Source organism: Tetranychus urticae, chromosome 3 (assembly GCF_039701765.1).
Source record: "Tetranychus urticae isolate SD_2017Ah chromosome 3, NJAU_TeUrti_SD_1.0, whole genome shotgun sequence".
Taxonomy (NCBI): Eukaryota; Metazoa; Arthropoda; class Arachnida; order Trombidiformes; family Tetranychidae; genus Tetranychus; species Tetranychus urticae.
In genome coordinates, this window is record NC_142960.1 from 6,568,336 (window position 1) to 6,596,223 (window position 27,888).

Consider the following 27,888-nt stretch of genomic DNA (forward strand, 5'->3'; position numbering starts at 1 on the left):
TTAAATTAATACCAAATGAAGCGAGATAAATTTTAACCTTCAAGGTTTATTACCAACATATTGTAGTTACATTACAATATCAAGCAATTGCGTTTGCATTTAAAGATAAACTGACCAGTTTATCCCAATTAATACAATAATTTTGTCCTTTAACATCATTAACCTTATTTTAGATAAATGAATAATGATGGAAAAGAGGGAAAAAATTGATTGTGTCAATTGAAGTTAAAAAATAAATCTATCAAATGTTAGTCCAATGATGCTAAAAATTTGATCCAGTATTGAAGTTGAGTTGAATTGTTACAATTTAAGCCTAATCAATGATAATCGTCATTCAGCTGCAGCACTTGATCCAATTGATTTTTTGTATAAACTTGTATCAGCAAATTTCCTTCCAGTAAAACTGTAGGTTAATCCGTTTGTTGATTTATCATCAGTCACCATGCATTTTCGTAAAACCCTGCAAATCCTGAATCGAGCCACAAATTCAGCCTTAAATCGTTCCTTTAAAAATCAAAAGCAAAATCCAAATTAGTAAGCATATTAAAATGATATTAAAGTAATACTTGAAGCTTTTGTTCAATTTCAATCCTTTTACTTTCGCTTTTCACTGTTTCCTATCCTTATCCATTCACTGGTAACATTTTTCATTTTACATTAATATATTACAACATTTCAATTTAGGAGCCACTAATATCATTAATTCATGAGACTAAAATGAGTGGTTCATTTGAAATTTGAAATATTAAGCAAATACAAAGCGTTTCAACTGTTTACATTGAAATACAAAATGAAATAACAAGCCGAGCTTCAACTGTGTGTTAATTAATTAATATACTTACTCCGTAAATAGCATAAATGAATGGATTGTAACATGAATTGGACATTGAAAGCCAATGACATGAAAACCAGATCACATTAATATATTTATATCTGTAAACATAATAAATAAAGTACAATAATTTGAGTAATCCATTCATATTTAATGTACACAATGTTGGCAGTTTTTTGTTGCTTTCTTGGTCAATTTATGCACAATTTCAATTGATTGAATACTTTACTCCGATTGTCATCTCATTTTTCAATATTATTAACACTATTATCATTGTATTACCATCAAATTGGACCAACCAACTATCATTGTTTTGCCTTTTCCGTCATCTCATTACATATTAACACATAATCATTATGAAAAGTTCATTTTCATTGCCATTTATTTACTCATTGTGACTTGAAAGAAGACAAAAAAAATGCAAATAAATGTGAAAAATAGACTTTCCTTTTTCACCCTTTATTACAACAATTTTGACAATTTTAATGCGATTAAGTTAATCTGCCTTTTTTTCAACCAGAATCAAGCAACCAAATGATGAATGATGAAGATGAGAAACAAAAGGATTCACATTTTGAGGAGCTTTTTCTGGATAACCAACAACTTGAACATGGAGTAATTTCAAATGTAATTTACCAAATTTACTCAATACTAATCAATGCGATTACTTGGTAATACAGTTTGATTGGAGTTTGGGTTGATGGATGATTAACCAAAACAATACTTACTCATTGATGGATGGATAAATCTCTTGAAGTATATTGTACAGTTGAAAGGGTAACCAGCAAATGGCAAAAAGAGCGACAACAATGAACAGCATTTTGATAACCTGTGATAATGAAGAAAGTAAATTAGCTAATTGTCAATTAACCAGGGTTGATATGAATGATAACAATGAAATAAAGGAAGAGTGAACAAAATCAAATGGTAAAAACAAAGTCAGTCTTGGTTATGAATGTGTGAACAATTTAGACCTTTTTTTCATCTCTTTCGCCTAGTAACAGCAGTTGACAAAAAACAATTATGACAAAGTAATTAATTGGTTAAAGATGATGACTATTAAGCTAATTAGAAAGCTTAATAGTCATTGAATAAAGGAAAAAGTGAAATTTAGAAGAAAAAAGTTCATCATTAACGCTTTTTTTAAAGCTAAGTTGAACCTTTGCTTCCTAAATGAAAATGTTTAAATGAATGTTAACAGTGAAGATGGGCCTTTATGGTTGTAATCAATCAAGAGTATAAATTAATAGAATGAAAAATACAATCAATTTTCGTTGATTGATATTAGGCGACAGTTTTAAATGCAATTTGTATTATTGATTGGATTGTATTTAGTAAATTGTGCGTGAACCAAAATGGTGTAAAAATTGTGATCAACAAATTTGATTCATTTGACAATCGGTTTTGTTTTAAGAAGAGGAAGAAAACATTAATGATAAATTGATGTCGACAATAAAAAATATGGAAAAATGGATTTCAAAGGAATCATTAAGAATGCCATCAATAAATTCAATGGATATGGAATCGAAATGAAGACGATGAAGAGGACAATGAATATTGTAAAACAGTGACAAGCATATAAACAAGAATCATTTCTGTCGTCAGAATAACTTGAAAATTCAGTGATCCACAAAATCATTTTTTGGTGCAACTTTACCTTAACCATTAATGAAACAACATCTATTATTGTTCCAGTTAAACATAACAATCAAACATACAAATGACGATCATCTCATTGTTATTAATAACCTGAATGTTTGCGATAAGATTGCTGTCAGTTTATTCATGGTAATCAAATGGTAAAAGCTTGAAATGAACAATTTTCTTGGTAAACAGACAACAGATTGGTTTCATGTTTAGCTATTGGATACACCAGTCACTCCTGTGCGCCCACTTGTTCACCAATCTTCTTAAATTGTTACAGTAATTAATGGTTAATTACCATTCTGTCAGGTTGACATTAGTAATTACCGTTGATTAGTGTGTGTGTACATCAAATAACCAGAAAAAAAGTAAAGGTATAAACAAGTTCCTAGAGAAATAAGTCAAAATTGGAAGACAGAATTATTAGGAAATAATAAGAGATTCAATGGGAAAATAGCAACAGTTTTGGGTTTCATTGTCAGACAATTTTCTCATGTTAATAGATGAAAATGTTGAAAATCAAATAATACCAACATTGTAAAAAAGCTCACACTAATTGAATCCAAAGTCTGGTTGTCAATTGATAACAAGAGACAGATTTGAATCCTCTTTTTGTCACCCAATAATACTGGAAATGTTGAGCGAAATAAATTTATTCAGAAACAATTTTTAGGTGCAAGTTGAGTTAAAATGAGAGATCATTTCGAGTCTCATTTTACCCTTTCAATTTAACCCAAAATTTTATCAGATTTACTTTTTTTCTTTATTCATTTTCAACTTTCTATCCTCCTTTTTTGCACTCTTTTGCCTCTTGAGGCTTTCAACTTTTATATCATTTGCTTTTGTTTGGAGAAGGCAAAAATATATAAAATTATTATCAATATCATTACAACTTCTGTTGTGCAAGTATAAAACTGTATTTGTGCATGAATTTCAGGTGTTGGAAATGAAAATTGTTTTCCTTTGAAAAAAGGTAAAATAAACAAAATGAAAATAAACGCAACTATAAATCCTAAATCAAACTGTACTTCAATACAATATTGTTTACCCAAAATTTCAGCCTGAGAAATGGGAATATTTTTCATTCCTCAATCGAAATGTTGATGTAAATCTTTCTTTATCACCATCATTTTCACCCTTTTCAATAATCAACTCATCAATATTTGATAGACTTTATGTTTCACTATCAACTTGATTTACTTTCATCTAACTCAATGTTATTTATAGTCCGATGAGTTAAACACCGATTATAAACATGATCACAATATAAATCTTGCTATTTTAGTCTTGTAACAGTAGCTATTTTCAAACATCAGTTACACCGTTTTACCTTATCATTTCATATAATCATAGAGTTCAATCTTTTGGATGAACCTTGAATAGCAAATGATTATACAGACTCTAATATTAAACCATAACACAGCATATGTAACAAGCAATTTGATATTGATTCTTGTAGTTTGACTTCTAACATTTACAGTTGTGATTGGTATTCAGTTGAAATGCCTGGAATCCTTGTTAACATTGATAAGATGGTGAACCAAGAATGGGTTTATAATTAATCTTCGTTAACCAGTCAATGAAGTTGATTCATAATTTCATTTCCAATCCAATTAATCCATTATTTGAAAATCTTTCTAAGGGTAAAAATTATAAAATAAAAATAAAGCAATCAATAAAATGAAATATCAAGCAATCCAGTCGCAACAGTTAATTGTTGAAGTACAATTGTTACATTTTAGCTTATTCATTTGTCTCGTTAACATTTGAAATTTAAAATTGGGTTTTTCTGGTTCAATCGATGTAAAAATATTTCAAAATGTAAACGTCTTCAAAATTTTGAAATCAATTTGTTTGCCATTTTTTACTGCTTTTTCTTGCTTCCTTCAATTGCATATATTTTTCGTGTAATCAATTGTCCATTTCTCAGGTAAACAAACTTTTCTCAAACCATTTAGAGACATTTTAAATGCCTCTTGAGAGGTAAAAAAACATGCAGCAAACAACTTTTACCCAACAGCTATATTTTTGTTTGATATATAATATTATATGTTTGAGTAAAGCAAGAATCAAACAAGATTTAGAGAAATGGCAAAACAATTTGTCAAAAAATAACGAGAAAATAAACGAGAAGAGAAAAAGAAAAGGAATTTGAAACATTATTGAGAAACAGCAATTGCTGAGTTTCAGTTCATGTTTACCATTAAATAATAGTTGCAACCCTTTTCTGGTTCTCTTGCATTAGCTAAATAAATATCATAAATGCATATCAATACTGTATTAGTTATGGGAAGGTAAAGGAAGAAAAAAAAGGAATTGAGAAAAAAAATCCTTTGAAACTCATTTGAATTGAAGATGTATCAAGTAAAAGTGTTTCATGTTGACACCCTGTCGACTTTCCCTGAGATTTATTAAATATGTGAAATTAAGGCTCATCTGAATGTTGCTCAGAGAGAAATTATTTGAATCCATTTTTCTCATCCAAGAGAAAAGTTTCTTCTTCTTCTGGTTTCCCAACAGCTAATAGTATTGATCAGTATTGAAATTTACATGTTGGAGGTAATATTTCTTCTGAAAAGTTTTGTTACCTTGAATGAAAAAAAAACCTTTTCCACTTTCATCTTTATAATGATGTTTGATGCTCTCTTTATACTTTTCATCATCATCATTTGAAACAGTTATATCAGATGCATTTACGTCCTCATCATGAAAATCAGTTTCGTCTATTTATTCTGATATTTATTCTGCTACTTTTCCTTATCATCTTTTTACTGCTTTCTATCTGCTTTTTCCTTCATATTCTTCTTGCTCCAAGATATTGATGGGTTGAGTCTTGAACTTTTTTCGCCTTGTACTCCTCCAGTTGATATAAACATTCATGAATAGACCAAAGTGTATAGATAAATACATATTATCTAGATAGATCCATCCTTGAGCAATATTATCTTTAGTCTGTCTTATCCTTTTCCTATTCTCCTTCGGGGTAATTTTGTATTCTAACGAGAGTCAGCAATGAAATCTTTAGTTTTTGATGAATATTCGCATGGATTCCCATAAAATCTCATGAATAATCGACAAACCGAAGGAAAAATTTTTCTTATTCTGCTCTCCATTAAAAGTGAAAAAGCAAAGGGCGAAAATCTGAGTAAAAATGAATGAACAAGAAAATTATGATGTTTGAAATTAATCCATTAAAAGAATTAGTCGAATTGGATGAAATGATATCAATAAATATTAGATTGAACATTACCTTTCATCTATCCATAAGACGTATGGATAATGTTAAAATGATAGATTGGCTTTTTCCCCAGTGAAAATAGATAGATGAGCAAAATTTTGAAGTGAAAAACAAGTGAATATTATCCCCAGATAACCAACGGTTCATTAACAGTTTAATTAAAACATTGAAACTCTATCAAAATCAATTTCAACCATTAACCTTCACTAAGCCTGAAACACTTAATGAATAAAGATGAAAAAGAAAGCATGACAAAAATGATAAATTCAAAGGTTGAAAAGAGAAAAAAAATGTAGAAATAGATTGATGAGTCAACACTAAATGATTTACAAAACCGATTAAACAGAATGTCATGAAGAATCAGGTGGAAAATGTTCAGCTTAATTGAGTCCATTGAGTGGCACAATTTAAATTAATAAAGCCACTGAAATGATGTGTGTTGAAGTCAGAATAAAGAGTGTAATCCGCTGAGGAATCAGAAAAGGTGGCAACAGGCATGTTTCTTCACAATCAACAGCTTGTCAATAACAGATAGTAATACACAAATTTCCATAAAATTAAATGACAAAATTGAAAATTAATTAGTAAATCACAAAAATAATCAAACGTTTTAAGGAGTTTACATAACAGTTATCTAACCCAAATAGGCTTCTTTACTCTTTACCCAAATCTTGGCGGTTAAGACAACCAGAGATTAAAGGGGTCATTACCTAATTACACCCTTTACCTAGCAAATGACAAAATTAATAAATAATATAAAGTAAATATAAAATTCCCGATTTTCCAGCCAATTCACCTATGAATCAAATATGAATTAAATTGCGAAATTGATAATAAAAATGATATTAATTTTTAAAAATGAAAATCCATCAGCGAATTAATGTAACCAGAAATGATTTACGAGCAAAAAGCAAACAAACAGCTATGATCAACTACGAATGTTGATACAAAAATCTCAACTCTCTTCAATCAGATTGATGTAGCATTAAAAATTTACAAAATACAGCATTTTGTGAAACAATCTACTGATGTTGAAAAATTAATTTGCCAAAATTTTACAGACTTCATTAATATATTGATAGTTACATGAGAGTATTGAGAAAGTTGAATGAATAAAAAAGGTTAAAGACAAAAAGCATAAACATAACACTAAAGGTTAAACCCAAAGCTTTATACCGATCAAACTCTTTCAAGATTTAAGATTGAATCATTAATTTATCAAGTGAAACGAGCAAACTGTTGATTAATGAACAATTAATGCAGATAAATTGATTGTTTACTCCAACACTTTAATAAATAAAAGATTGAAAGACAAATATGAAAAATGAATAAAAAATGAGAATCAAAAATTAAATTTCTTTGTTGATCCTCATCTTTTCAACCCTCTTTTCATCCAAGCCTTATTAATATGGCAAATGATCATCATTATTTAGCTAAATTTACCTAAACCTGTTTGATAAACGACGAGAAAATTGTCAACATTGAACAATCAGGAAAAACTAGACAATTAAAGAAGTGATCTTCAGAAAATGATCAAGACTTGATTAGGACTTGACACAATTAGAGATGAGAAAATGTCTATTAACATCAATTTTCCTCTCCTTAAATTGCTAAAATTAGCTGTAAAGTAATCGGAATGTTTAATGTTAATTGCAAGGTTAAAATTGATTAAACAATTTCACCAAATTGCACCGTTAAATGTTCCCAATCGACTGATCAAACGAGAGTTTAAAGTAATGTTTAAAATGGCCAAAGGTTTGAAAGATTGTTTTCATTGTTATCAAAATAGTAAACATAAATAAGCTGAAAAGACCTAAATATTAACTGAACAATGATCATTATCATTATTAAATTACGCCAAGTCTTTGATCAGTTTCTTTGATCCAACATCTTAACCATTTTTTATCATTTCTTCCCATTGAACCAAAGACTCGATGATCACGTCCATTCAAGTGGTAACCCAATAACCAAATAACTTGATCCTCAAAAGGCTCATCATTACCAACAACAATATCCAAGATAATCATAATGTAATAATGATGATAATGCAGAGTCTACATTGACTTTTGAAAATTGCTTTACACTTTTTTCAACCCTTGAACAACAACACAAAAAAACACCAAAAAACCCAGCTAATATCATACATATTATCTGTATCATCAAAATATTTTTTCACTTTCAAGATCCAAAGTAAACCGATTTTCATCCTTTTCTCATCCAAGTCTAGCTCTTGAAATATACACTCGATTATCACCAGTATATTGGTTTTAATAAAGAATCGAGTATATAAAGCAAAGGGTAAAATGGTTTATTGGAAGCAAACAGAATAAAATGGAGAACTTTTAAACTGTTTCTTTTGTCAAAATGACAAATAAATGTCTTTCAATGCCTTTCGCACCTAAACTTGTCCAATTTTTCCCTGTCATCCAAAAGAAAATTTCACAATGAATTTCCTAGATTTTCTCATTTTTACCTCGATCTCTATTTAAACCAGTTTATCACCTACTTTTCAATCTCATTTACCCTCCAGGTTTAGACAATTTAAACATTTTACGACCGACCACTGACCCAACCAACTTTAATATCATCTTGATCATAGCAACTTTAGCTCATCTTGTTTGGTCAACTATTCAACTCCCACCTTAACTTGGAGGTAAACTTATTGCTAAAAGTAATAAATTTTGATTCTCGACTTTTCTTCTTCCTTCCAAAATCGATATCAGTGTCTGAATTAAAAGCCGATTCTCACAAATTTCATCATATTTATGCAAAGTGATTCTGAATCAAAGATGTTAGCTAAATGTAAATGAAGTTTGTAAAACAAATTGAACCTTTAAAATAAATTGAACAAAAATTTTATTCAAAATGAAAATGTTGTAATAAAAGAGATTCATTCATCAAAGAAAGATTGGTAAATCAAGCTTTGAATTAATTGCTTTTGAATGAATTTAATCAATTAAAAGGGATTTCATAGAAAAATAAATTTCCTTTCAAAATTTGTCTTTTAATAACCAACACTCCAGATACACTCCCAACAAAACTCCCAGCAAACTTGCCAAGGAAAACTCTCGACACTGGAATAACACTGAGAAAATTGGGAATCAAGTCGAAACTCTCTTCGCTTTCTAATAAAGTTCAGCAGTTAACTCTTGATATTAAAAGCCACTTATTTCTTATTAACCCAATATCATCATCTATCATTATCATTAAGCTAACATCAATATGTTTGTTGTCGCTTGTTTTCCAAATATTTTAGATCAATGATTTTGAGTCGACGTCCAAAGGATGATGATTCTCGTGATGGTTTTACCAAATGGCCATTCATGACAACACACACTTGGAGTGAAAATCCTCGAGGTCGTTGGACATTGGAGATTAAGTTTGATGGAGACAAACCACAAAAGGGTTTCTTCAAGGAATGGACTTTAATGGTCCATGGAGCCAAAGAGCCACCTTACAAAGATTTACCCGTTTTGGACAAAAATTCAAAGCTGGCCATCGTTCAAAAAGCTCATGAACTGGCTTTTACCCATTAAACAACAAAATTCCTTTTTTCTTTCTCATCAAGAATCGCTGAACAAAATGATAAATATACCGGGCGTTTTTTTTTCATTTTACGCCTTCATGCAGGCATAACTCACGAACGATTAGTGCAACAGACTTCAGACTTGAACCATAAGCTATTCTAGATTGCACAACGATAAGTTCCTGTGCTCAAGGTTATTCAATTCTTTATTTGACCTCTAATTGACATTAAAAGGTCATTTTCTGAAACCGCACCAATTTTTCGGACCCGATAGTGTTAATTCCATATCCATAACTCATACCATTGGAAAGATGGAATGAATTTTTCCTGATCAACTGAATGTTAAGGGATCACCCATATTCTTCAGCCAGTATGAGTTATGAACATGTAACTAGAACTATCGGATCAGAAAAATAGTAAAGTAATAAGTAAAATTTTGCGATATTACGTCAATATGTTTTTATGGCTGAAAATCGTGACGCAGTCAGTATACCTTTCGACACGATTGGAGATCTTCCTGTGGGATTGCAAGATCTTATGCAACCACGTCAGGCAGTCCATCTCATCATCATCCAAGACAGAGACAGAGAGCTCCCAAATTTGACCGTCGACCAGATAAAACGTTGGATGGACGATGTTGATGATATTTATTATGTAACCATTGATGAGGAAAGATCAGCTTATATTATAACTTCTACTTTAGTAGAAATTCCTAATGGCCATCAGAATGTATAACCTTTTCTTGACCCTAACCCCAATAATCTTTCAGCTAAATATGATAATGATGATTATTATTACATGTCCCACAGAAACAAAGAAAAAAATATATAAATGGCGTTCATGTTGATATTTTTCTTTCTCCGATCTAGTCTTTTGATTAAAAATTATTTCAAAACTTGAGATCTTTATTGTTATTATCCGGTTGATTGAATTATAATTTGGATTTACACTGATCAAATAAATCAAATAAGCATCTATTTGTATTTTCAAAGTTAATTTGTCTAATTATTTAATCATGCATTTGTTTCGATTACAAAGTATTTTTCCCTCAATGTTTGCCTCTTTTCCAATTACAGATGATTAAAATAAATGAAACGTTGACATGTTCAAAAGTAAACTTTGCAAGAGGTAAATGAAGAGATAGAAAACAATTCGGAGCGAATAATTTTTATCATAAATTTTATATTCTTTTTTGGTGTTTTCATCAATTATTTTTCTTTATCAATATTCAGAATAATTCACTCCTAATCTAAATCTTCACTTTGCTGAAGATTTTGTCTTGCAGATAATGATGTTCTACTATTATTAGCTGATTGCTCAGCTGATCTACTAGCAGTGCTTACACCGGTGCTTGATGAATCACCACCATCTTCATCATCTATCATTCGTTTAGCAAATGCTTTCTTCTCATTCATACTCAAAATGCATAGCAATTACTGTTTTGTTTGGATAAAAATATGAAAATAATATTATTAGTTGAACTAAAAGCCTCAGGGAATCATAAAAATTGATAAATTTTCATTAAAATAGTGAAAAAACATTGAAGTAAAAGTTTAATGTAAATATTAATTATATCAACAGATTTTCATCATCTTTTCATCCATCGATATCATTAAACAATAGACTAAACAACAATGAAATTTTGTCTTATTTATCAATAATTGATGAATTTCTTGTAAACCATTTCATTTGAATGATTGATATTCAAGTTAATGATTGAGTTAATAAAGCGTTTTGTAAAAATATAAATGATTTCAAACTTGTTTTGTTTCGGGTAAATCTGGTTAAATCTTGGAGTCAATAGTTATAAAGATTGTAAAAGTTAATTAATTTCAATTGAAATTAAACATTTGATCAAGCAATTATTTACACTATTTGGTAATTAGCAAAACCTTGTTCAAACATTTAATCATTGGTAAAATATTAAGCATTGAGTAGACTTATCTTGAGGTGACCTTTTCTGGTTAAAGCTGAAAGGCTTTCGCTGAACCCAAAAATAGGAGTTTGTGTAGGAACAGAATTAACTTCAACCTTTCGATGTGTTGCAATGACCAAAAAATGAATTTCCAATCTGAAAATGTTCACAGGGTTCGAAATTCAATGAAAACCAGAATTATTTTTGTAACAATCTATTGATAACTCTCCATTGAACACACATTGTTAGGTGTGTAAAATAGCTGAAAATGTTTCAATTCAAGTGCAGATTTTACCAAATTAATTAAACATCGAAATAGCAATTTAGCAATAAAAAGCAAACAGGAAAATCAAAATTTTTCAAATTCTCGAAATGGTTGAAGGAAATTAAATGAAAAATTTAATAATAATGAAACTGATTATTGTAATAGGAACACAAAGAAACAGAAAATTTGATTAGCCTTAAGTCATTGACTAAATTAGCAACAAGTGAATAACAATTACCCTGACGACTAAGAATTTAATTATTTACAATTTACTATTGGAAAGGTTAAAAGAGTAAAAGAAGATTCTTTTGATTCCAGATTCTTTCCTTAAACACTGTTGCCTGTGAATAATTTAAATTCACAATTTAATATCTAAAATGGTTAATGATTGAAAAACAACTGATTTTCAGGGGAAACTCGGGAAAAAAGAAAAGATTTATTCTTCAAGAAATTGCTTCAATATTGAATCAGATTTTATTTGCTTCTTAGTCTGAATTTACTTTAATATAAAACTCAGTGACGTCTAGAAAAAGGTAAATATTTATACTTTCATGATATTACTAATGAGTTGATTAACGTTCATTCAGATTCACAACTGTAATAATTGATGATAATAATAATTTAAGAAGTGCAAGAAAAATGAATGTTCAAATGAAGGGAAACATTTATGATTATCTTGCTTTTTCATGGCTTTCAGATGAATGGATATTTTGCTATTTGTATGAGACAAATGGTTTACCGGTGAAATGAGATGCTGATTAAACTAGACAATTGTGAAAGTTAAAGTGATATAAATAGATGGTGAAGCGATCAACTGGCTAGAAGCGAGAAAATGTTGAATATTTCATTTTTCACTGCATTTCCAGTTTGATTCATTGTAACATTTCATGGTGAAAAATGGTTGAATTACAAAGGAATAACAATTTTCAATTATTCTCTTAATAACTCTCTATGAATATCAACATTGTAACAAGCTTTTTTCAATCTTTTGTCTGGCCATCGTAAACTGACAAGTTTAAGGTTAAATGTAAATGCTATTGAAAGTACCATCTGTCAGAAGATATATCAAGCTGAAGATCAGTTTATTGTTTCAATTTAACACATGATGAATGGGCTTGTCAAAGGTTGACCATTGAGATTACATTTTCAGTCAACGCAACTTGAACATTGAATAACGCATTGGTTAGCATTTACAAAGAGTTGAGTCTCGATTTCAATTGTATATCTTTCAATATGGATACTTGAGGCTTTGGATTAAGAGATTTATTAGGAATGTTTCTCGTAATGATCTTTCAGAAACTCATGGTTGCAAGAAATTCTGGTTTCGTGATTACATTTTTGGATGTTTCAATGTGTGATTGAGTTTGGGTTGAAGGATATCAATAGATTGATGATTGCATGATTTACTGGAATTATTTTTCAATGAGATCTTTATTACTTGAGATTTACTGATTCACTGTTTCAGATTAAATGCTTGATTACGGGTTCATCTTCTTAATTGGATTTGTAAAAACGAGACTGAATAATTAATCTTTGATTAGTAGTAATTACATTTCGAATCTGGTTGCAGAATAAATTTTTGTTATTTTGTCTATTTAGACGATCTATTTATAAGATTTCAACATTTACCAGAGTTTCAACAATGTCAACAAGGTTTGCAAATTAGATCTGACAATTAAGTGATCAAATGTAAGATTAAATGTAATTCAAAATGAAGTTTCACTTTGAATGACACTGATAGGATATTTATTCAACAAAATGAGACTTCTTTTCACTCTTGACTGTAAATCTTCAAAATCCTCATTTTTTCATTGATACTTTTCCCGATGAAAACTTTTCTAATCCATTCATAATTGTATTTTGAATCGTTAACGTCACTGAAGTGATGTTAAAAAGACGCAAGAACAATTCTGGGAATTCAGTGAAAGAAATTCTTTCTCTCAATTTGTCTCAATCGGACAAAGGTTGACAATCACAATCTTACTGAGTAATGGCATCAATAGGAAAAAAGCAAATGTAATAATCGCAGACAAAATGCTCGTCAACTGGGAATGAAAGTTTAAAGGTTTACATTGAAACTTCGAGAAATCCCAAGAAACTCTCAAGAGTTTCAAGTGCAAAATATTTATATCAAAATGTTTATAAAATGTTGAACGATTAACTTCAACATCGTTGGGCTCATTACAGCATTCACGCTTATCCAATTTCTTGGTATTCACATCAATAAGATTGAAACTCCTGGCTTCATAAGATGTTTTAGAAAAGATTGAAACTCGAGTTAAATTTTTCAAACCAATTTCTAAAAGTTGAAAGTTTCATGATTGATCACTTCTCTAATGAACAAGCAATGTTGGTCAAAGTGAACAGAGAATAAAAACAAAACTTGAAACCAAAACTGAAGCAAACTCCAAGTCTAACCATTAAAATGATATGCAAAAAATTAAGGCACAAAACTTGGAGTATTTGATAATAATAGACTTGTTATTATGATACATTTTTCCAAACTTTCCTTGAAACTTGGAGGAAACAAGAATTTTGAATTTAACAAACCCTTGTTCAATATTTCTCAACCTTCCTCAACTTTCTTCCTCAAGTGTTGGATAGACTGTCAATTGAAAAATCAATAGGTAAAAGAAAAGGTAAAGTGTCTCAACAAATTTCAACCTTTTTTACACTTTCATTATTGGGTTGATTATCATAGCACGACAATCCAATAAGACTGTTGGAAGGTAATCATTCTAATGATACTTTAAATTGCATTTCAACCTAACAAGCAATTCTCATTATTTTTTCCGATTCTCTCTACCTTTCATCTTTGAAAAGGTTTGCCTGAAAAAAGCAATCAAATTCACCTTTAAATTGATATCGACCAACAATTCTTGTTTTGTTGTTTCGTTGGTTTGATTGTGCGACTGTGATTAATTGTCAACCATTTGTTAGGATTAATAAATGGCTTTCCTTCATTTGCATCATTAATAATCAGAGTTACAATGAAATAATTATTTTTAGAGCAAAATCTTTTTTTCTACTTTTCTTTTCAACATTGAAACGTTTAGATTGAGTTGATCAAGTTTCAAGTAAGACTTTCAAAGATCCAAATCTGATTGAACAATCAATTGGAAAGGTTGTTAACAGTTGTTACTCGATTTAATATACATGACAAGGATAACGATAAGATTATTACATGATTTACTGGGAGTTAGTGCAGGGAGTTTGGGACTTGATAATGTTGATGGTAAATGATGGTAAAACAAGTGAACTGGAAAATATTGAACTTTCCAAAACACTTATCTTCTTCCCTTCAGGCTATTGGTCACAATGAAAATTTCCAATTGATTTAAGGTACAAATTGTTGCCAGGAAATTGAATATAACCAATTTCCTTCATTTATCAAAATGAGCAATAAATCAAGATGAATGATAATCATCTGTAAATATCGTTTCATCATCACGTTCAGAGCAATAATTTCAAGTAAACCATTCTTTTCCAACTCAATATTTCCTTTTATGAGTCGACTTCAAGAAGAATTAATTTAAATTATTTTCAATCAAGAAGGACAATCAACTTTGCCATCTTCATTGAAACAGTAAATGTTAATTACCATGCAAAGGGTCAAGATCAGTCAAAGTCTTTTTGCTAAAAGGATCTTTGACTTTTGTTTGAAACTGTTTTTCATTTAATATAAGTTATTATCAGTTCAAAGTTGATTTTATTAAAAATATAATTGAGTTAAAGTTGGAAAATATCATCTTTTAACCTTTTGTTAACATTGAAAAGGTTCAAAATGACCATTTCTAGTTGAACCTTTCTTTGGTCAATATCTGTGAAAAGGGAATTGAAATTTAAATTTACTTTTGTGGAGGTTTTATTAATTATTGGTTTATTTATAGCTGAAATCGTCATTAGACACTTGAAGAAGAGTCAAGATCAATGTCAAGATAGAAATGAAATCAACTTTAAGCTTGAAATAAAACTCCATTTTTAGTGGATTTACACTGAATATTTTTACTTTTCCTTCAGGAGAAATTAAATTTATGATTTAGATCACAGTCAAGAGCCTTTTTGACCTTTGTGAAAATGCAGTCTGTCCAGTTAGCCTTACTTTAGATCAGTTTATTTTTAGCATTTCATTTGGAATGACCTCAGTCAATGTTTACAAATAACAATACACTTTGACATTCATGAGTTTCGTTTAACACTATTGAGACAACCATTAACCCTTAATCCATTAGATTAATGGTTGAAATAAAGGACTGAAAATGGCGTTATTAATGTGAATATTGAGATATTATTGCATCGAGATGTAACCTGGATACAAATAGCTTGTAAACCGTGACACTTTGCATTAAACATCAAAAATTGTGTATCAACTTGTAATATATTTAAGGTGATGATCAAAAATCAATAAGAAAATTTCATTTGCATGAAAAATTTATCGTCCATTCAAAAGTGGAGTTCATCTTTCAAAATGTCATAATATAAATTTAAAGATGAAACATAATTTTTACCATTAAACTGAATAATTGGATTTATAAATAGTCAACTCTTTGTACAATCCTTTAAATCGCTTTGCTTTTTGTTTTCATTTATTGTTTTATTGTGCAAAAATGGATTTCGTTTCCAATTTATGACTCTGCCAATCATGGCAACATTGTAAAATGAGTTGAAATATAATACGATGTGATATTGAATATAAGATCCAATGCAAGATGTTCACTGTTTGATTGCGTTTGAAATGCATTGGTCTGTTTATCTGGTTCAATCGAAAGCAACAATTGTGGTCAAAACAATTATCTTGGGTCGAGCAATTACTTTACATCTTGCAGCCTACAATGTCTCTTGGTTCAAAGCATCTTGTCAAGAGTCTTGTACAGTTGGCCATTCGATCCAACTAAATGTTATTTGTTACTTCAATCAAATTTGGTGAAGATTCAATCAAGTCTTGAGCTGAAATGGGATTGATTTTGGGTTTAATCAATTTACAGTGACAATGGGAAGAAACTTTTTAATGTCAGTTCAACTTTAAATCAATCAGTAAATTGTTGGTTGAGCTTGATCAATCAGTTATAATCAACAAAGCAAATACTGAGTGACAATTAAATGGTTAACTAAAGTAAGAGGCTGTAAAAATTTTATTTTCTATTCGATTTTTACCAAATTTTCAGGAATTAAAATTAAGGCCAAAGGAATTCAATTTATCAAAATTTCAAATTTGAAATCTTCACGGGCGATCATATGACGCTAAATGTGAAGCAATGAGCTACAATCTGATTTAAAGTGCTGTAACGCGTTTTCGTCCTCATCCCATCGGTTATGCATCGGATTTGCTATCTGATGAAAAATTTGAACTCCTCTATTGAAGTTGAACTGTTTCGATGGAAGTTATTGTTAAAATAGCCCCCATGAAAAAAATCCTCATTGCAGCCCCTATTGCATCATATTGTCGCCCGTAAAGGTTTCAACTTCAAAAATTTGACAAATTGAATTCCTTTTACCTTAATTTTAATTCCTGAAAATTTGGTAAAAATCGAATTGAAAATGAAATTTTTACAGCCTCTTACTTTAGTTAACCATTTAATTGTCACTCAGTAATAGAAACTGTAGACAAAGTAATTGATTTAAATAAGATTTTATTTTATTGAATAAGTTAATGAGATCATAACCAAAAATAGCAACTCTAACTTGTTAGACAAAAGTTAATCGATGAAAAATGAGCTTCGTTTTTGCAGTAACGCTATTGAAATGACATTTAAGTCCCATCAACACAAAGATTCAATGTGAGTCTGTAAATCGACAAAATCATCTCATCTCAATAACTAATATCGTCCTCAGGGCATGCGGGAAATCATAATAAAGTCTATGACTTCATCATACTTTGAACTGACGAAATAAAAAGATTGATTCAAGTGCAACAGTCGAGTGTAAAAGCTCAAACATTGCTTTTTGTACAGTTTTTTTTCCTAAAAATAGTAAATTTTCATTAATTTCTTGTGAAAATAGGAACCAAGTTAATAAAGCTTTTCTCATGAATAAAGAAGGATTTCTTCATGTAACAAAAGAGATCTTAAACACAAAGAATCTTCTAATTTGAAAGTGAGTCTGAAGTAAAATGCGGTAAATTTGCAACTAATCAAGATTTTGTTGAACTCTTTCCCGAACCGCTGAGCAAAAATAACTGTGAAGAGACAGGTAAAGTTGCGTCAATGTAATTCACTAAATACTAATAATTACCAAAATTTTCATTAACTTGTTGTGTCAACAATGCAGTTCATCTTTACCGTTTTTTAAGTTCACAATCTTTGAACTCAAGTTATTCCTTTAAAGCAAATTGCAAACACACAATGTTGCAAACATCAGTAATTTAATTTCGTATTGTTAACCTTAATATTGTTTGACAAGCAATCATTTCCAATTTGATCTATTTCAAATTATCCATTGCTCGAAACAAACATCGAAGTTGACTCGCAATTGAACCTTTCAAAGATACACTTGATCAAGAGTAACAACGAAAAGTCAATCTCTAGAAAAGTGTCAAACTTAGGTCAAACCTTCAGTATTTTCACGATTCCAATCTCAATCCAGTCGCTTCAAGATGTTAAAACAGTTAATCGAAACACTTTAAAGGTTTTATTGAATTCAAAAACTGTTTAGTTTGAGCTCAGCAAGCTTTACAACGGTCAGTGAACCAACATTCACTGGAAACCAATCAACATCTATTAATAAATTGCTATTTGATTAACGGTTGATTGGGAATAACAAAATTACACTCAACTAACTCAATTAAGAACAATTGCTTTTCAAAATTACAATGAGAAATGAAATTAAAGCTCATTTCGTTGCTAAAAATGAATGTTTAAATTGAAGACTCAACAAAATTGAAATCAATTAGCAATTACAAGAGTCAACTTGCTACAATATGAATGATTCAATGATATTATTAGCATTGAAGTAATAAAAATGCTAACAAATGATGAGTAAATCAAGACTTTTAATTTATTTGGATCAACAATTAGACTTGAATACTTTAATATTTTTCTCGTTTTACTTCTGTCTCTATTCAATTAGCATAATGTCTAACTTAGGTTAAGGTTTTCATTCAATCCTTTAATCATTGAAATAGTGACGCAGACAAGAGTTAATTTAATTAAAAAAGATTGTTGCTTATAATTGATTTTATTAATAATTGGATTGGTTACATGAGAAGACAATTTTGGTGATTCGAGCAAAATATCGTTACATTGTCATTTTAATTGAAATCTTTCAGGTCGTTGAGTAGCAATTGTGTTTGACTTGTTTGTTTATTTGTTAATTGTTATTTGATTTCGCAAGTATTTCGTTTGATTCAAACAATTTACAATTGAATTAATCTTTCGATTAATAAGTTGAAGTTGAAAGGTTGCAAGCTTCAACATGAGTTGCTTGTAGGATTGATTGTTGAAATCGTCAGTAAATTGTGAATAAAAGTTTGAGAGGAAAAAGTTGATTACAATTTCAATTGAAATATGTAACAATTGAAGTGCAAATGAATCAATTTGAATTTGAATTGGTTAACAGTTTGGGTTGAACAGGATAACCAAAGTGTAAAGAAACAAATTAGATTTACGTATTTCTTTTTCTGTTACCATTTTGTTCATGAAACTTGTTCGGTTGAAATGTTCATCTTCTTTGCCCATTTGGTTAAAAATAGGATCTAATGTATTCTAATCAATGATCATCATGATAACTTGAATAAGAAAATACTTATTCAGGAGAAGCAGGGAAAAAGGTGTTACAATCTATTGACTTTAACCCTTCAATTGAACTTGCATTGATATTGGTTGGTGTAAAGCAAATGTAATAATGAAAGAAACAGCAATCCTCAGCATTTGACTTTTGATCATTTGTTTAACAAGCTATATCGGTGATTTAATTATAAAAACTTTTGATACACAAAATTCCAAGTCAACATTGAAAATAATTCAGCTTGTATTACGCTGGATAAATTTATGTTGATTAAGACTGGGTAACATTTGACATTTGGTAAGACTGATCGCTATTCAAATTCAATTTCTGAATGGGAATCACTTTAAACTATCCAATTTCAAGTTTTGATCATTTCTTGTCTAGGATTGAGGGAAAATGATGCAAAATAAGCCAATTTTCTTAGTTTTCAACTTCTCTGATCATTCGATTTGCTTCTTTTGATCACTTTGACTAATTTTTTGCATTTCAATGTAATCATATTGCGTTCCTTGGGATGGCAACGCTTATAGCTAACTTGACCAGAGACGGATAAGTTAAGTTGTTGTTAACACTGTTAAGTTTACGGTAGACTGTTTAGACTCTTTTCAACAGAAACTTTGGGTTGTATTTCCATAATTAAGTTGTCCTATTCATCCAAAGTCTTTATTATTTAAGTCTTTGAGACTTTAGAGTTCAGATTAATGTGTCTTCTGAAGAAATAATCTGAATTATGAGAATACGCTCTTGTATTGTAGAAAGGCAAAGACAGATTAATGTGTATCTTTCAGAAATTGGAATCTTCAAACTGAACAATTTCTCCATCAACCGTTTTGATTTTTATGCACACATTGATTTTTAAAACTTTAACTAAAACTACTTTGAAACAAAACAAACTTTTCTCGCTGATGATACAAGACCCGGAGAGTAACTTGACAGTCTTTTCATCCGTCTCAGGTCAAGTTAACTATGCAAACGTAACCATTGTTCGAGCACCTAATACAGGCTCATCTCGAAGCTAAATTTTTAAAATGGCAAAATCAGAGTTGAAAGAGTTTCGATTTCATTTAATAGCAGAAAAATTTTCAAATATTAAACAAAAGTAACATTTATGAAAAGCAAAAGAGCGTTGATTTGGATAAGATGTAAACACCGAAATTACTCGATATCGATTGACTGTTTAAGATCGACTAAATTTGGTGTCTAAACAGATGAGATCTCGTCTTGTTATTCAGTCGGACTGGGTTAACCCAGAACAGGACTTGAATACTTATTTGTTAGAGTTACATCTTGAATGAACCAGTTGAGGGATTCATTGAATGTAAAGTTTGATACATTGTGATGAAGAATCCCTTAGAATGCTGTGGGACTTGCATTGAAACAGAAAAGTTGAGGTTATCATGTTCACCTCCCTGTAGAGCTCAAACAATGTCTAGACTTTTAGACATTTATAGGAATCTTAGGATCATTTGAATGCAAGAAATGAAAAAGAGGGCAAAATTTTCGTCGCAAAATGTTCAACATTTCAATTTCCATTCTATTTACTGCAAAGTAATTGCAATAATGATTTCAACTGCATTATGCTGCAAAATGTTGAACAAGTCTTCAAGTAAGTATCAATTCTGTGATCCTAATCTCACGAAAAGCTGAATTTAATAGTTTCTTCTTGAAATTGTTTCGAAATTAAAATTCTCTAGTGAATTATATCGAAATTAATTTGCGTCACATCATGAAGACTTGACTGAACTTTACTGATAATGTAACCCTGAATTTAATATTATTCACATTAGTCTTAAACCATTCTTTGTAAAACAGCTCAACTTAATCGGTTCTTTGTTTTTGTATTAATGATTTACATATTAATATTAATAGAAAATTAAACGTAATTTGAGAAAAGTAAATATTCATTTTCCCAAAATATAAATAGAAATGCATTTCAATTGCAACAAAACAATTGACTTTTTTCGTCAAATATGCAAATCTATTTTAAGATGGAAATTCATTTTCGCAATATTGACCTTTAATCGAGAGCAGAAGTCTATTTTTCATGCAAATTTATCATTTGAACTAAAAGGTAAAATCAAAAGGTAAATGTTGTAATTAAATTGAACAAAAGTCAAAAGTCTATTTTATTGTCACATAATTTTTGTATTTAAAAATGCATCTCTGCTTATGAATACAATTAAATCTTGATCACGAAATATAAAGCCAACATAAATATCCAGAAATTTATTTGCATTGGTTTCAAACTGATTGTCTTATTGATAGTTCAAAAATTTCAATGTCTAAAGGATCATTTCCTAGCGAAACTGCAATTTCAACTGAACCCGAATCTTTCATCTTAAAATTTTCATCAGCCATGAATGATTATCCAATATCATTTGCGATTTTTGTGAATCCAATCTTTCAACCTCTTCCATCCTTGGCCAATTTAATTTGAATATCATGATGAAGGCAACAAGATTACCTGTCAACTTAGCTTCAGCATTTTTTGGGTATTAGGAGTGAAACCAGAAAATATAAGTACAAGGAATTAACTAGCGTTAAATTTTTGATATGAGAAAATAATTTAATGAGAAAAGATCTTAAAATTGCAAATAAGAGCAAAAGTGAATAGACTGATGATTTGAAATGAATTTTGAGATTTCAGAGTGAATTTCAAGCTCATAAACTCTTTGAAAATCTCATCAAATTGTGCCTCAATGGCTAAATTTGAACAGTCAGTTGACCAGTCTGGCTAAATTTAAAGGGGAAAGATGTTTGTAGACGCCTTGCCCATTAAACCAGAAATGATAATTTAATTACAATCAAGACCTGGATTTTGATATTTGCTTTGAACCGAGAAAAACTGACTCCAAGTAACAACAATGAGTTTATTTAAGTTTATGTTTGTAATCAAGTCTGTAACCTTTCAATTGTCAATCATTATTAAACAGTTGATAGTTTACCAATCAATTCCCTGGTTATTTATGAGGCAATCTTATTCAATTAAAAACCATGAAATGTGACCAAAGTAAAGTTGAATGGGCATTTGATCCATGATAAAGGATAAAAGCCAAAACCAGAAACAATTGCTTTCTTATATTACTGAGTCCCTGTGAGAGTTTAACATTTTATTATCATCCTCATCATCCTCATCATTATCATCATTGTCAGCATTGATATTATTGTTATTAACATTATAAAGACAGGGAAAAAGCTGACAGAGACAAAAGTTAAACTGAAAATTGTTCACAGTTGATGTTATCATTAAGGATGGAATCGGTTAAAGATGCTGATGAAGCTTCTCCATCTTCACCCATTGTGTGTATTAATTCAGCTTGTTAATAACATGTCTTCTTGATACTCTCATTACCATGATTATCACAGGAAAAGATTATCTTTATTATCATGATAATTCTCTAATTAATTTGGCTTTACAATGAAAAGGCAATAAAGAGACAAAGATGCAACTCTTTTAAGGTCAACACTTGGTGAAAATTGCCAATTTCAATCGCTATCTAATGAATTAATCAATCGAATCAAGATTAAACTAAAAGGTTATCGGCCTACTAAAGAGATGAAAAATGCTCATATTGACTGTAAAATAATTCAATTGTCAATGAAATTGTTCTAGACAAAAGTAATTCAACCAGAATAACATTGTATTTTTGTTTGATGAATACGCTTAGGATAAAACCTCTTTCTGTTCATCAAATTGTGCTTAATTTTTAGTCAATAAGCTTGTCACAATTTTGATGCAAAATAGTCAATTCAGTCAGCCAAACCAGTTAATCATTAGCATTACCCTGTGTCTAGATTATAATCAACTCTGTTTCCAAACATATTTCAACAAGTCTCTTTGGACAATTTTTTGCCACAATAACAATGTAAAATAACCTGATGAACAGTAAATTTTGAACCAATCAGTTCAACTTTACATGAAATATCAGACCACTTTAGTCATCACCTTTTATCAGCTGTCTTTTAACCCAAAAAACTTCATGTCATAATGACAGTAAAAAATAACCCGATGATCATAATTTTTAAATGAGCTTCAATTTTGTTGCAAAGAAAGCTTGGCAATCTTTAACATTTTGTGTTGAAGTTTAATGTAATAATAAAGATTGAAATTCAAGTCTTGTCTAAATTGTTAGTCATTAGTACTTGATGTAACAGCGTTTTTAATTTTGGGTTTTGCTCAAAAATTTGGGTTGAAGTAAACTTACAAAGACAACACTGAAAGCATTCATTGAAAGGCATATCTGGTGTTAATGGTTACAATCGCTTTTAAGATCATTCCCATCTTTCTGGTGCTGAAATAACCTGAATGGTTTACATTGTTTCATGATTTCTGTCAAACAATTTACATAACAAGCCAGACATGAGTCTCTTTATCTTGGGGGAAGATTTTTGTCTAAGTTTCAAGTGATCATTTTGATTGAAAATTAGATGACAACATTATTATTGTTTGATAAATTGTATCAATATTACTTATTCACTTTACGTGAATTAGAAGAAGCAAACAAAAGATGAAAAATTATAATAAATTGCTTTTCCCTTTCAAATATTGAATGTTGAATAGAGTAAAACAAAACAAATGAAATTCATCACCAAATTCAATCTGCATTTTTCATTTTACTATTTCATCCAGTCATGAATATCAGCCAGGAAAGGAAGGGAAAAAAACGTCAAAATGAAAATTTTGTTCATTTTTTTCCCAACTGTTTGCTTAGTTTGCATATTAAACAATGAGACAAGAGTGAAATGTAAAAAAAATTTGTACAAATGTTTAAATCAACAAAAGTATGTTGACTTCAATCATGATTTGAAAGATTTTCAAATTTAATCACAACTCAAATTATGCTTACAGAACTGTTCACCAGATGAAGATGGAAAGCATCTCATCAAATTCATAAGACTATTTATTTGATTCCATATCAATGTTCATCTCTAATGATCCATGAAAATTGAAGCTTCATGACCAAAGATATTGAGACAACTAAAGACACATTTTTTCACTGTTGGTTTGTAATGTGAGTTGAAAAAAAAGACATCAAAGTATATAAATAAACTAAAAGGGAAACAAATAAAAAAATTTCTAAAAAAATATCAGATTCGTTTTAGGTTCAAGAGCAAACATGCAATCCTGATCATTTTGGTTTATATTGATTATCAGGTATAACTGAGCAAATAAACTGCATTAAATCCTTGGACTTGAGCTAATCCGTGAAAATATTTCATTGTTTCTGATAGCCATATGTTGTTGATTGAAATTACCAGATTTTTGTCACACATTGAAATATCAATGTTTCATGTTGACCAGTCTTGATAGTTCCAAATACATGGCTATTTCTGGATGTTTGATCTTCCCCGAGAAGGTTCAATTTAGCTTGTAATGTGGTTTATACAAATCAACCAGTTTTGGGATAAACATTGAGAGAGATCAAATGTAATATTAAAATTGTTATATTACAATATTAATATTAGGATAAGAGGAAAAGAAAAACATAAGAATAAATTGATTATCATTATTAGAATCATGTATAGCCTCTGGTTGTGTGAACCACTTATGATTGACTTTGAGCCTTATTATTGTACATCTTTCAGGTCAACCAAAATTAGTCATTTTTAGCTTCTGGTCCATCACAGTTGTTGATTCTTGTTATTATTTATCGACCATCAGAGGATATACATGATGCATCATAATCGTAATCATTATCATTAGTATTATCATCATCTACAATATGATAATAGTTAGAGGTAATGTAAAAGCTATTAGGCTAAATGAGATTTCAATCAGAAACATTGGCATTTGATACATTTGAAAACATTGCCTGAATGATAATGATAATAGTAATGATGATGATTATGTTTATTGTACATGTTAAAGTTGACTATTTTTTTGCGCTTCTTTCAAGATTCTATCTCAATGTTTATGCTTGATCCAATAGATTGTTGATTTGATTTGATTTCTTGATAGCTCATGTAAAGGTGAGGATCCAAATGGTCAGGGGAAAAATCAAAACGACCCAGAAATTTTCACTACTGTTGATTGGAAATTATTAGTCCAAAATGTTGGCTAACATCAGTCATTATTTTCTTTGATTTGTACTGTTGGCCTGAAACGTCTCTGGTTGTTTCTATTGATGCTATTGAATTACAATAGTATTGTTCAGATTCTTTCAGCATTATAAAAATTATGCTTCTTCCTGAAGTTTCATGATGATTATTATTGTCTTTTTGGTTTTCCTCTTTGTTAACTTTTTCTGTATCTTGTATATCAAGTGAAAGGTTGTTACAACATTGTTGTAAGTTAATCTCCAGATTTCTTTGCCTTTCCCTGACTCCCTGAAAATCTCGCAATGTTCAAGTATTCAAAGGTGAATAAGTCTTGATTGTATCTTAATCTGATCTGAAAAAAGGAAAAATAAAAAAATGAATAAAATAATTTCGAAACAATTGAAACAATGTGTATGCATGAAATGTGAGAATGGGAAAAGTAACAAAATGATTAAATAAATTGCCATGAATAATGTTTGTTTGGTTGGCTTTTGTTCAGCTCTTTTTTCCGGGGCTGAGATTAGTTTTCACAATTCAATCATTATTGAGTACAAGTAAAATGATATCAACTTTGATGGCAATGAAGAAAAAATTAAAATAAAATGCTAGTTTTGTTACATTAAAATGATAGATTCTGAAGAGAGATATAAGGCTTATTTTGGCTAAAAGAAATGCAATAATAAATATTTAATAGTTGCGACTAGAGAGCATTAACGAGTAATTTTCTTATTTTAATGAAGATAACAGATTATCGGTAACCTTCATTATTATCAAGTAAATTTAGCGAAGGGTTAAGATTGTCTTTAAGAAATAACATGAGAATAGTGATAAAATATAAACTAAATTTCCGCTTGATCAATGAATAGAGACACTTTTAATCTTCTAACCAACAATGAAACAAAACGACGAAAAGGAGAAAAGGGAAAAGGGAAAAGAGTAAAAACAACAACGATAATAATATTGATATTATAAATAATATGTGTAACAATAAAATACGCCAAGGATGGAATAAAATTAAGGATGAGAAAAGGAATACATTATGATGATAACTCATAGAGGGAAATTGATGAAATACTGGTGGATTGGTGAAAAGATGAACTCATGATGAAAAATGTAATGAAGAGAATGAAAAGAAGCATCTAAATAATGTAAGCAGATCCACAAAAGAAGGAAAAAAGGACAGAAAAATATGAAAAAAAGATTTCTTACTCTTCGTTTGTTTTGAAGAGCTCTCATGTAATCATTACGCTTTGCTGTTGTAGCATCAACTTTGCTCAGTATAACCGCCATGTGAATGTAAGCAAAAGAAATGACGAAAAGTGGAATAAAATATTGCAATGCAACAAGAAAATGGTTATAATGTCGCCAAAAGTCTGAGGAAACAGATGAAGTGTCACAAAAGGGTTCAGTGTAATTTGATGATTCAGTTGACCAAACATAGCGAACCTCCCAAGCAACAAAAGTAGGTGTAGCAAGTAACAAGGAAATTAACCAGATGAAGGCAATAATAAATAAGGCACTTTTCTTGTACATTCGGGTTGCTAAAGGTCGGGTAACTGCTTGATGGCGATCCAGAGAAATGGCAACTAGGGTGAAAATGGAGACATTTACGGAAACTACTTGAGCTGTTGGACACAGGGAACACATGAAATGAGGTAGAACCCATCGTTGAAGTAGAGCTGCTGGAAATTGAAAGGGCACAGCAAGCGATGCTATAACAAGATCAGCTACGGCAAGATTTGCAATGAAAAAGTTGGTTACATTTCGCATTCGTTTGGATTTTATAACAATCCAGAGAACCATTGAGTTACCAATGACGGCACAAAGGGAAACAAGAAGATAAATTGAAGTTAAAAAGACTATCATCAAAGGAGGAATTTGATAAATTCCCTCAGAACTAGCCTCAGAGTTATCAATAGACTCATCACCAGATAAAGAAGCCTCCGATGGCGGCAACGGTGAAGGTGGTGACGTTGAAATTGAACTTGAAGGAGGCAACACAACTATGGAAGATAAAGGAGAAGACGGTAAAGATGTTAAAGATAAGGGAGAGGCAGAAGGTGAAACATTGGTTAAAATTGATTTAATCAGATAAGAAGAGGCTGACACTAAAGATGAACTATTTGTAATTCCAAATTTGTATCTGGTTATATCCATTTTAACGGTTAACTTTGGGTTTCTTGTTTGGTTACTATGGAATCAAGTATTTCTTTTTTCCTCTTGATTTTTGGTTTTCCTTATTTGGACGGTTGATACAATCAACTTGATTGGCACCACAAATATTTTCACTTATTAATTAACAGATTGTTGATCACAATATGTAAACCGATCATGTAATGTTGCTGAAATTGAATCTAATTAAAGATGTAACAACCAAAGATATGGTAAACAATGGACACTATAACAGTGATTGTAAACAAAAATGGCCAACTGTTGGGTTAACAATTTATAATGCATTACAGTAGGTGATTGAGTGTTTTGCTTTGTGTCTTTTCCCTCTCTACATTGATTCGAGTACCTAAATTTTAACCCAGTTTTTTTACCAAACCATTTTTTTTCAACTGTTCAACAATTTATCAAATTGTTCACTTCATCACTCAGTTTTTTTACGTTCTGTGATTCATTTTTTGTATTTCTTTTTAAATATAAAAGGAAAAAAACTTGAAACTTTTTTTTCCTTGCTTCTAGTTTTCAGGTTGAAAGGATA

General features: G+C 30.1%; 1 protein-coding gene and 1 long non-coding RNA gene across 3 annotated transcripts; both read right to left on the reverse strand.

Moving 5' to 3' along the window:
- Positions 1–26: 26 nt before the first annotated feature.
- Positions 27–27,888, reverse strand: LOC107371212 (RYamide receptor). 2 transcript variants are annotated; one of them, XM_015939230.3, is made up of 4 exons: positions 26,391–27,888; positions 1,561–1,661; positions 843–933; positions 27–504 (listed from the first exon to the last, which is right to left on the reverse strand). In XM_015939230.3, exons 1-4 carry the CDS (start codon positions 27,336–27,338, stop codon positions 331–333), a joined length of 1,314 nt encoding a protein of 437 aa, XP_015794716.2. In that variant the 5' UTR covers positions 27,339–27,888; the 3' UTR covers positions 27–330. The 2 variants fall into 2 exon arrangements, with proteins under 2 accessions (XP_015794716.2, XP_089124821.1); XM_089268695.1 differs by lacking the exon at positions 843–933 and having other exon boundaries at positions 293–504; positions 26,391–27,461.
- LOC149093269 (uncharacterized) lies at positions 3,750–6,392 on the reverse strand. The gene is made up of 3 exons (XR_016199539.1): positions 5,727–6,392; positions 5,065–5,617; positions 3,750–4,113 (listed from the first exon to the last, which is right to left on the reverse strand). It is a non-coding gene; the product is annotated as an uncharacterized LOC149093269 (long non-coding RNA).